This window comes from Anopheles maculipalpis, chromosome 2RL, assembly GCF_943734695.1.
Source record: "Anopheles maculipalpis chromosome 2RL, idAnoMacuDA_375_x, whole genome shotgun sequence".
Taxonomy (NCBI): Eukaryota; Metazoa; Arthropoda; class Insecta; order Diptera; family Culicidae; genus Anopheles; species Anopheles maculipalpis.
Window position 1 is genome coordinate 28,024,440 of NC_064871.1, and position 11,973 is coordinate 28,036,412.

Consider the following 11,973-nt stretch of genomic DNA (forward strand, 5'->3'; position numbering starts at 1 on the left):
TTACTCCACTCCGGAGTTCCCATCACTAGTTGAAACATGAGACACACATGTTCGACCCTTGTTTGGAAGTCTGTCTCTTCTCTCGCTCAATCACAACCCAATCCTATAGCTTAATTTTCTTATCATCACCAAATGCATCGAAACGAGAGTGAGAAGACATACGTCGATGATTCATACAGTCCCTCCTGGCCAGTGAAACCATACGAATGAGGTCAACAATTCTCTATGGAATCTACGGAAAAAAAAGGTGGACAACTTCATTCAACAGCATCATGATGCTAGCAGGAGAAGACAGTGCGACGAAACCGTTTAATGGACAGACCATGACTTTGTTTGAGACGCACGCGCTGCTTATGTACTAATCGTGTCGTGTTCACCTTCCTTCTTCTACTCTTCGTGAGGCGTGATTAATCGATCCTACCGTCCATATCAGAACCTATGTGCGTAAACCTGTCGGAGACGCAAACCAGGGAGAAACCGCAGGAGGTGTAGGTTCGATTGAAGCCATTTGCACATGTACATAATCGACGGCGTGATGCACACACATCAATTACGTGAACGTTCCGTGCGGGTGGTGGGCGAATGGAAGAGAAAACAATGTGCATATACTGTCGGGGACCTAGGCGATGCGGCAGACGCTTAAAGCAAAGCTGATAAAACAATAGTTTAACGCTGGGAGTTTGCATTCCTCATCAACAGTTACGGTGGGGCGGAACTAGCTAGCTGAACTGAACCCATATGTACTCACTTTGTGTTTCATCTACCAGTTAGTAATATGTGCGCGGGCAGGAAACGATCGCGATCGTGCAACACAGTCCTAAAACGACCAAAGATGACGGTTAACCTGTCGCCCCAAAAAAGGGCTTACCCACGCGTGCACACACAGACACACCGTACCCACTTAGACACGGGGCGCAACAAGCGAAAGAACCAATAGACCACACACTCAACTCATCGACCACGACCACGACGCTACACTTCTGTTCTGTGAGTCGTCCGCGTCTATTTCGAGCGCGTATGGTTTTGTTGCACGAAACACCCCGATTGCGATGCGGCCATATATTGTGACGAAATCTGAGTTCCTTTTCTCGGTGCAGTGTATGTGTGTTGTACGTATATCTCGATGTACGAGCACGAGCTCAGTACGAATGTGCGCGCTACTAAATCCAAAGTGCACTATAACAACAGACTGTGAGGCCGTAGTTGTTGCTTGGCCACTAGCATCGAACAGCTAACACACACACAGGCACACATCCAATGTGATCGTCTGTTTTCAAAGTCTAACCGCGACTGGCTAGACGTAATGACAAACTAGACATGCAGATAGTAAGCGCCGCAGTTCCACCACTGAGTCCATCATGCGATTGTTCTATCTCTCTCGCTCTCGGTGATCCCACCGAGATCATACAAATACACACACTCGCCCATATAATGCATCCGAACGCAACTGCACCAGTTTAATAATAATAAACCACTTACAGAAGAGCGAGGAACTGTTAACTTTACGCTCCCATAGCAATGGATTCTGTGGCGCACAAACCATTCTGAAGGGAAGAAAGTACACGATAACAGGGAACGCTACCCGGTACCCACTTGGGAGAACACATCATCATCCTGCAACGGGGGAAAACACTCCCCAAATAAGGAAGCAACACACAACTAGGTCAACTGAAAACCGTTCACATTCGGCCTGTAAAGGTGTGAGTGGGCCTCAGTAACTAGTTTTAAAAAAAAGCGGTAAAAGATGCTGCATGAGAATGCCATACACACATTTTTCGGAAGTCGCGTAATTTCCGCAACGGAAATCAACCGACCCGTGGAAGCTCACTGTGTGCTAAGATCGGGCCAGGGATGGTTCCAAATTTTATCGACCAGGAATACACATGAAAACGTTTATTTATGAACTGCTATTAAAACGCATAAAACCTCCGGGGGGTGGTACCCTGGTACTACACCTGGCGATGTCCTCCCATACACTAGCAACTCACTGCACAACCAGAGCTCAGCTCATTCCTCTCCTGTGTTTGCTTGCACTTAGTTTGCTGCTGCTATGGCGCGTTTTGTTTCTGCGACCGTTTTCGAGAGAGAGAGAGAGAGAGAGAGAGAGAGAGAGAGAGAGAGAGAGAGAGAGAGAGAGAGAGAGAGAGAGAGGGTGCAGCAGTTTTAACGTACACCAGTGCAGGCCAAGGGCGCACAGAAAAAAGGCGCGCATTTTACCGTCATGCTCAGTTTTAGTCAGCGCACTGCTCCCCACAGGGGCTTGAGATTAGCGCGGTGCGCAGACAGAACAGAGCACCGTGCGAGAGTGCGTGCGCGCGCGCGCTTTTTACTCTTAAACGTAACAACGAATGGACGAGTGGATTCATGTTGCACAGCGGTTGTGGTGGTGTAAAGGTGTTGAATCAGTGCCGTCTCTATAACACGCGATCATGTGGTGATCTTCACGATCTTCGCGACAAATTTGACTGTCATTCTTATCAAAATGTGTAACATTTTATTTCATGGTTTAAACATGATTTACCACGATTTTCCATGAATTTAATCATAAGTAAAAGGAAATGAACTGTGCCACCCTTGAGGAAAATGTGCATATTATTTTTTTTATGTTGGGCCTTTGCGAGTTACTTACACCAACAACAACATTGAGCGCGGGAAGGGAAGCTAATTATTTCCACTGCTTTTAACTGCTGAGGCGATTCGAGGCGGGAAAATTGCGCTATCGTATCATAACAAGCTTCTTGGTAATTGTGGCAGGGAATAGTAAGCGTAAGCAAAACATCAATTAAAGTAAACAGGTTCCATGAGGAATTGCAGCAGAAACATTGAAGGGAAATCAATAAAGCAAACTAGTTAGTAGTATTTAAACTGAATACTGTTGTACAAACAAATTTGCCATAGAAGCAAATTTTCCAATACAAGTTAAAAATGAATAACGATACGGCCGGGCCGTACGATTGATTTTATATTCCTATGAAAGAGGACACAGCCGAATAAAAGTTTGCTAAGTGACGAGACAATAAGAGGAATTATGAAAATTGATGGTGCAAAATTTCTTTGATAACCACGGAAAGCATAAATCAATCCGAATAAAATAATTAAAGGAAGAGGGTTCCCCCTTTTTATCCATTAAATTCTCATAACAACGCTGCCAAAAGGCTTCAGGCTCTTCGCACTGGAGTGCTAAGTTACGGACTAGCAAAGGACACACATCTTAGGACCAATACTTAAAGTTTTGCGTCTTCCACCGTTAGCTTTGGTCGCTTAAACGCAAGGCCCATGGCATTCCATGTTGTCGTAGCATGAAGTTTTGCAATTGATTATTCCATATCCCGATAATGTTAGCTCTTCTGTTGAAAAATGTTGCGATCTACGTTCAAATGAAGGCGATCTTGTGGACAACATCGCCACTGAACAACTGAATTCGTCAGAGATTCCATAAGACAAACCATAGTTTCGTTACAAGTTCTGCAATTAAGTGATCGGCATCAGCAGATCATTGGGGATAAATTGAGCAACAATACGCAGCAAAGCTAGCAGACTACCATACTCCAACAACCAAACAGGAAGTGATAGAATCCATGATACGGAGGAATGAATGTAAATGCTATTACCTTTCAAGTAAAATGCTTGCCTTCATGCGTACGCTTTTTGAATCACCAAAAACAAAAAAAAAACCGAAGGCAATCTACAGCAAAGAACAAAACACTGCCCACCCCCCTTGAAGCTCGATCGATCACGAAAACGGATGGGTAGAGGGAACGAAGAATGAAAATCCCCAACCGGCCGTACCGGGGTGATGTGTGTATGTGGCGTCAGCGAAAAATCTGACCGACTCGTAAAAAGCACCCCGCAGAAGAACTCTTCAAAGTAGTCGACGCACCGGAACAGGGGCGTCGTCCTCGGCAGCCAACTTCCTATCCATTCATTCGGACCTCCTCCCAACTCGTAGCAGTCCAAAGTGCATGCTTGGAATGACAGGGGAGCTCTTAGGGGCTCTCTAACGCTTCTACTGTTGGCTTGGCTTGGGAATAGGAAAAATGATCACTCACGAACATGATGAGTGGGTTAAAATAACTGTGGTATATTGATTTACTTCCCCCCTGCATGTATAGGACATATTTGGGTACCGTAGAATAAATCCCTTTAAGGAATAATTTATGGTGGACATACAAAAATAGAACAGGATGTTTCGACGAGTGATAATCACAGACAGTAATGGTTATCAAATCACCGACCCAGTTCAAACGACAGAGTGAATAAAATAATAAAAACCGGACATGGACAGGAACTATTTCTACAAAGATACGACCTGTGTTTTGTAAAGTATCATCTAAAGGGCCATCGATTAGTTCGACAAACGATTATTTGACCTAAACTCTAAAACTGATTGGACCCGCAGTGATGTGTGTAGAAAGTATTCGCTTCATTGCTTATATAATGGAGGGCAGAGTCCGGTGGCAGTCCATGGGAAGATACCGAATCCAGTCACATACAACGAGTCCTTTCCCGCCTTCGTATAGGTCTTACCCGCCTTTACACACTCCTACCTCCTAGAAAAATATCCAATCCTCCACTCAGCAGCTTCTGTGGCGTTGACAACACCATCCGCCACCGGTTCTCACCGGTTGCCATGGATACACGACACACCGAGGAGTCACCTGCCAACTAGACCCGACAAACTTAATCCGAACAGCCTTATTCGATCTTTTCGCATCAGTCATTTATATAGAGAAATTTAAGCAATAGTTTTAACTTATCCATTTTCATATGCCATAATCGCAATAGTGTTCCATAATATTTAAGCCATACCTGCAATAGTTTTGTATTAGATTATACCACTTATTTATACAGTAGAGAGGTGAATGTAGTCTTTAAGACTCGAAGCCTCTATAAACGAAGAAAAAAAGCCCGATGGCAGGGTTTATCAAATCCCATCCAGACCATCCGTAGTGAGGAATGACTCTCCAACTACGTGGTTATCGGAGAAGTCTCTAGAAAACCTTTTCGATGGCTGGCGTGACCTAGTAGGCCGTTAAGACAAGAAGAAGATTGTAGGGCTATAAAAACAGCAAAAAGTCTATTGTTAAACTCACGAAACAAGAGCAAAAAGCATTTTTTTAAATTTAAATAAAAGTCCATACCCTAAACCAACTGAAAGTTACGAAAAATTACCATAAATAATTTAAAAAAGTCTTCAACAAACCAAAGCAACTAAATATGTTTTAACACCTTGAACTAATGTTTTCAAGCCATATGAAGCGTGTGCTACACTAAGTCGCTGATGAGCATTAGCTTCACATGTGGCTATTTATTACCCCCTAGGACGATTATTCCCTGTCCTATATACATACGTGACTGGCTACACGTTGCCAAAAGGGGGAGGGCAAACATATTGCAAAAAAGAAAGTCATGGCCTACAGGATTAATTATCCACAATTAGATAAATTACCATCACAAGATTGTACCTAGACAGAAATATGTTCGTGTTTTCTTTAGAAATAATTTATTTTATTTGTTACTTTAGCATAAAAGAATCTAATTTATCTGAAGATGATCATGATGGTCCATACAATGTACAAATAGTAATAAAGCTTTTCTCTTGCTGGCATTGCATTTGGCATCTTCTAAAATAACTTAAATTAAACAGTCAATTTTGTCTGTCAAACACGCCGTATCCGAATCATGAGGAATAACAAATTATTTGATATCAAGTCCCACTTTTAGTTACTTACAGAACACATTAGCAAGACGTTTCACGTTTATGTATCCCGATAAATATTTTAAATACCACAGAATTAATGTTAATTCTATATAAAATATGTATAATGGGGAAAATTTAGAATTGGCGAAGCAATTTATGGATATATCCCATGAGGGCAAGTGTACAACATACTGGAACATAAAATCGATACAGTCACGCGATACGGACGTATGATGAAGGATGAAAGGCAGGTAATATTTCTAGTAAAAAATGGAAAGGATTTTTCCCCTTTCATTACTTAAAGAATATGACCAAAACTCTCTATTACTACGTAAATATTTTTGACTCGAATTGACTACGATTAGATTAGAATTAAGGTTGATTTTAACAAATAGTTGTACAACTTTGTACAACATATATTTGAAAAAAGATAAAAAGATACAATTGAAATGTATTTCAGGTCGTAAGAAAGTCCAATTTGTGCCCTTAAGACACACTCAGCCAACATACATGCACACTTAACACGATCATGTATAGGAAAGCGTGCTTAAGAAGTGAAATCGCAAATCAGAAGTAAAAGCGGTTAGTAAATTAAATGTCCGTTTTAGTCCTTCTTAGCGATTCAGCTACCATTTTAGCCTTGGAAATTTTACAATTTTTTATGAGTTGGTAAAGAATGACCAGTAGGGAACCAGTTACATGGTGCAATGATTAGTTATTATAGGCAATGTACCACTCACGCAACCAAGCACATACACACAGAAGTGTGTCGGAGCTTTTCCATTGAAAGCTTCACGCATGGATCGACCCTTGCAAATAATCATTTATGCTACAACAAAGAAACGGTTTGGAAAAATAAAGCACGTCCATTGAGACATTTCCGAACTACATTTTAATCCATGGACTTATGTTAAATATTCTCCCTTATGTTTCACAGCTTTTACACAAACCCCCATTGGGGTTGGGGCTCGTGGAGAAATTGTAGCACACACACCGAAGGTCATCCGGAGCTTAGAAAGATATGGCCGGTATGGCAAATTTGGACAAAATTCCAAGGCCCTCCCCGACGCTTTTTTCATCAAGCTGTCGATGTCGATGTCGTGAAAGTGCAGCACACATCTTTATATCACCTTTGCATAAAACATTTCACATACTTTCACCCCCACTCGGTCTGTCAGCAGATTACTGATAAGGAGCAGGTGAAGTGTACCAGGATATGCTTTCTTTTAGAATGCGGCTTCTTCGTTTTCATCAACCCCATGCGCGCACACACACACACGCACTCACACCGATAAAAAAGGGCTCATCTATTTTGTCCTTTTTTGTGCTCGGCACTTACAAACAACGTCCGGTGCAACAGAAATGCTCACTCAGTCACGCTACCCCCCAACGAACACCGTAAACACGCACGCACACACATGCACGCTAGCACACGCCTGTAACCCTGTACGGACGAAAAAGGAAGCGTGCAGTATTTCCAAACAAGCAAGAGATAGAGAGCGAGAACGAGCACGAAACGCTCTCTTCTTCCTTTCTCACAATCTATTGCGCTTTTCTTTTCACCTACACTTACTCACTTTGTTTCTCTTTTTTTCCTATAAAGTAGAAGGATATTACACGGAACGCTTTACACGGAATGAGACGAAATACCGTCGTCCGGGCAAACTTTTTCACGCGTGAGCCTGTCTTCGCACATTAACACGAATTAATTTATGTAAACTGCACGCTGACTCACGGAGAGCAGAAAAACGTGTCACGCATTCTCTTTCTCATTCGCTATCACAGTAAAACGAAAGTGTGCGAAAACGAGAAGCGACGCGATCGTGTGAGTGAGATAGGGAGTGATTACGTTACGATATACCAGGCCACCACCGCCGCCGTGGCGCTTCCTAATAGCGCGTTTGCTTCTTCTACCTCATCTCGTCCACACTAAACATCAAACGAAGAAGACGAAGAAAACCACGACTCCACCGCATGAAATAAGCGCACACACACACACATTCACACTTCTTTAAGGAGGAGATGTGGGGCCGTGGGGGTACGCATCACTCTTTCGTGATGATAAAAAAAACGCGCCATAATCGATGCTATTAATCGAGTGAAGAAAAAAAACCAAGTAACCGTCGCTACACACTCACATTGCTTCTTCGTGCACGGGACTTATCGTTCTACGTCGCGTCGTCTACTGCGATGTGAGGTGTGTTTGCTCACACGAAAAATGTGTATTGCTCGCGCTATCGCCGCCGTCCGTTGTGTGTGTTTTTTTTTCTTTCGTTAGAGCCGTCGCGTACGTACTACACACACAGCCGCCCGGGTTCGATGATTCCGTTGCCAACGTTCTCGGTCATACGCACGCAAACACATCCACAAACACACACACAAGCGCACAAGGTTATGGACTCTCACTCTTGCTCTCTCCCTCGCTTTCGCTGGCTTCTTGGTTACTTTCCTTTTCACGCTAATTATGTTGCCTTCACCTTCACACACGTGCTCCCGATCGTTCTATTTCACTTACGCTCGTACGGTAGCTGAGAAAGCAAACTGTCGAGAGAAAAAAAAATGCGTTTCAAATTGCCTCCCAGCGTACTACGGCCAGAGAGCAGAAATGCGCGGGATGCGCTTTTTTCTCGCTACCAAGCACACGCACACACTCTCAAACGTTGGACCGCGGCGAACGGACACCACCATACGGGCGGGCAGATACCCGTACCGCGTACGCGTACTCTTCTTTTTCTTCCTTTCTTCCGAGCGCCATTCACTTAAGCCGGCTAGTAGCCCTACACTGCCCTTACGAATTTCGGAACCGTCTCGATATGGGCAAAAAAAACGTTACTCACATTGTACACCAAAAGCACACGACACGGACACGACTTATCTCCGGGGGGCGGGCACCTTCTTTCACTACTGCGGGAGCGTCGTCTTTCATGTACGAAGCGAAGAGGTCATCGCAGGACACACCATTCCAGAACCACAGCCGACGACGGAAAAAGCTAACCTACGCATCGTCGCCGCGCGTTCCAAAATCTTACACGGCGAACATGATGACACGCACACGTTCGCAAACGCGGAGCGAAAGAGAAGGAGAATTTCTATCTAGGTATGTGTGTGTGTACAAGGTATAGCGCTGTCTCACAAAGCACACACACACACACACACACCACCTCAAACAGTCTGTTCTATGCAGCCGTTTTTTTTTACACTGGTGTTCGCGCAATTGGGGAATCCGAAGAACAACCGCCTCGTGGCACCGATTCAGCAACGTGAATTGTACGTGAAAGTACTACTACTGCATGCTAAAATCGACCACACTGCACAAGCGCCGCACGAACAATGAATCTCCCCACACAACACTTTGCCACCAGGTGGAAAACGATGTAACAATTTGCGTTGTTTAGGAGGGCTAAAATTTTCACACTTACCACACGAGCAGCTCGCGGTCGTTCGCTTGTCGCCTTGGCGAACAAAACCCCGTCCGGTGTGTGGCCGTGTTTGACCAGCTCGAGATAAGCATGTGTACGTGTGAGCTCAATCGTCCACGCACGGGTTTTTGCTCGCACTGTATATCGCAATTCGTTTGCAAGAAAGAGCGAAAGAGAAAGGGCATAGCGAGAGCAAAAGAGACCACCGGGGTTTCGCTCGCAATGCTGAACACGCACACAGATGCAACAGGCGTACCAACGCCTAAACTGTAGCAGTTTATTTTTTGCACTTTTATGTAATAAATTGAAAAATTATTATAATTAGGAAATGTTCCAATTAACAATGTATAGCTAGATGATTGAAAAAGTGCGATGTCTTCCATTTACATTAAAATTTCCTTTTCAACGACATTTTCAAATTTGTGGATCGTTTGAAATTTGACGAAGATTTCAAAATATCAAATATCTTCGTTCAGTTCGTTGAATTGCTGTCGGTTGAATAAAATGTTTGCATTAATTTTCTTTCCTTATAGCTAGCCACAATTTGGATAAAATGACGTTTTAGAAGAAATATAACGTAAAATAATATTGAATAAACACACCCTTCTGAAATCGGTAAGATAGAAGTCAAGTTTATTGTTTTCAGTTTTAATGGCTGCACCCACTTATTTTCGTCTTCAAAACTCACATCATGCGAGTGAAATAGTAGATTATCACTTTTCTGGATGATTACCGGACATGTGTTTTTTTTTTTACGATCTCCACAATCTCATTCCGCTGCTGTTCTGTTCGATCATGTTTGCCCTTTTGTCCCTAACAAACCCAGCTAAAGATCACAAGTTGTTTTGCCCACTTTTCCCACACATTTCAACACCGGTAGTGTTACATTTCCGGTAGTTTTCAGAAACGCCTTCCTTTCGAAAATGTTTATTAACACTCACAATTACTGAAACATCTCTCAGCTGCTTAATGTAGGAATTCTAGGAATTTCTTGGACAACAAACATTAATGAAAGGTAGAACGAATTCACAAGCAATTAGTTAGTGCTTAGCTCCTGCCCGATACAGAAAGATATCAAACGAAAGCGAAATAGATTTCTCAAAAGCTTGTTGTTGGGTTTTTTTGAAAGATTGAACTGGTTTTATCAAGGTTTTTATCACGAAACGAAAGCACATGAGTAATTTGAAACGATGCACAGACGTAATATATATCCTAGGGTACACTTGATAAGATAGTCAATAAACAGCTAGTTTTACATCAGAAGAAGCTCGTTCGCGACAGAGTTTATGGCTCCGGTTCGGTTTGTTATACGTTGGAATAGTGTTTGTTTGATATTCTTGTTCATTAACATACTTCGCTTAAATGTTACAAGAGGAAAAAGGAACCTGAACAAGTACACTCCTGCTAGTGCTACCACCATTCGCCGAGCCAAGTACCTTGCTGCGGAGGGCTACGTGTGCCTGCAAGAATTTCTAGGAGTCGTCTTCGACTGTTTTACACACCGTTTGCTGGAAAGGTACTTTCGGTAAGTTTGCTCTACTGGCTGCTCCTCCGCTACCATGCTGCTGTTTTCAATTTCAACCCACTAGGCAGCACCATTACCCGCCCGCTGCCTAAACTGGACCGGCCTAAAAGGTGGACTAGTACGTGGGACTTTTAAACCTATCGCTTACAAACTAGAGCTTGAATACAGCAATATACTGATCACTTAGCTACGTGTTAACTAAGGGTTGAAGTAAAAATGAATTTCTCCCGTACCACTCATATCTATGTACAAATATCGCAAACGGACAAATAGGCGCAACCATAATAAAGGTGGTGCGCAACGTATCCAGCTTTCCGTTTCTGACCAATTCCACCCGGCTGGTACCATCCTCTAGTTGCTAGAAATTTGTTAAAAAACTTTACTATCTAAAAAGATTCCTCCAGGTTTTTTTTTTTTTTTTTGGTGAAGGATCAAATGTTTTCCATGTCCTCCAACAGGGGGGGAACGTACCGGGACATTTGAGGGAGTTGAAGTTTTGGAGCATGATAACTCCCCTTACGTGAGCGTATTTTTAAGGGAAAACGCGAATGTATGTAAGTGTATATAGTTTGAATAGTTGTACGCACTATATATACGATTTGTTAACGATTGCACTGGAGCTCGGTATGGAGAGAGTCGGTATCCGGGGGAGGGGGGGGGGGGGGGGATTTGTGTGCTGTCATGTATAATACATAAAATACGTTATTTCCATCCAACCATAAACCCTACGAGTATAATTAAATGCAGTGCATTTAAACGATTGCGCATCTCTTAAGGTTGATGGAAATCAAGGTTAGTGGTTAGTTCTTGTCTTTTGCACACTGTTGTAGGTTTAAAGTTGAAGATCTATTAAATGGCCAGCGTGGGCCATCACTTGATTTAAGCGAATATTACAATAATATCTACAGAATCACTTCATTTCCCGTTGGATGTGTATGTGCTTGTTCGTGTGTTCATATATCGTTCAGTTTTGGCCACTTCTTTGGTGCATATTCTAACCTACGATAATTTCAATAAAATGAGACAATTTTTAATGATATTCTGTGCCATTGCACATTCTCTCTCTCTCCGCAGTTAATCTGAGTAATCTGCACGTCAGTTCGGAACGTACGATTGGTGTGAACCATGCGTGGAATGATGTGTACTCCTTAACCTGTCAACCCTACTAAAACGACCGACCGAGTTGGTTTCCCAAATGTTAAGTACCAATCGCACCTCACCTCTCCGACCTTTCGTCCGACTGTGGTCTTTCTGAGCAGAACAGTTACCATTAACGAGAAAGGATATTGAAAAATGTGATCAGAAAATGTGATTTTCTTCTAATGCTG

The 11,973-nt window shown here is 42.9% G+C and overlaps 1 protein-coding gene across 1 annotated transcript in view; it reads right to left on the reverse strand.

Moving 5' to 3' along the window:
- Nucleotides 1-9,860, reverse strand: part of LOC126565883 (uncharacterized) — a 482,940-nt gene extending 473,080 nt beyond the window's left edge. Inside the window, exons 1-2 of the mRNA XM_050223096.1 lie at nucleotides 9,854-9,860; nucleotides 9,121-9,257 (exon numbers count right to left, since the gene is read on the reverse strand). Coding sequence (XP_050079053.1) covers nucleotides 9,121-9,257; nucleotides 9,854-9,860 — 144 coding nt within the window. The remainder of the gene's footprint in view (nucleotides 1-9,120; nucleotides 9,258-9,853) is intronic.
- Nucleotides 9,861-11,973: the final 2,113 nt, after the last annotated feature.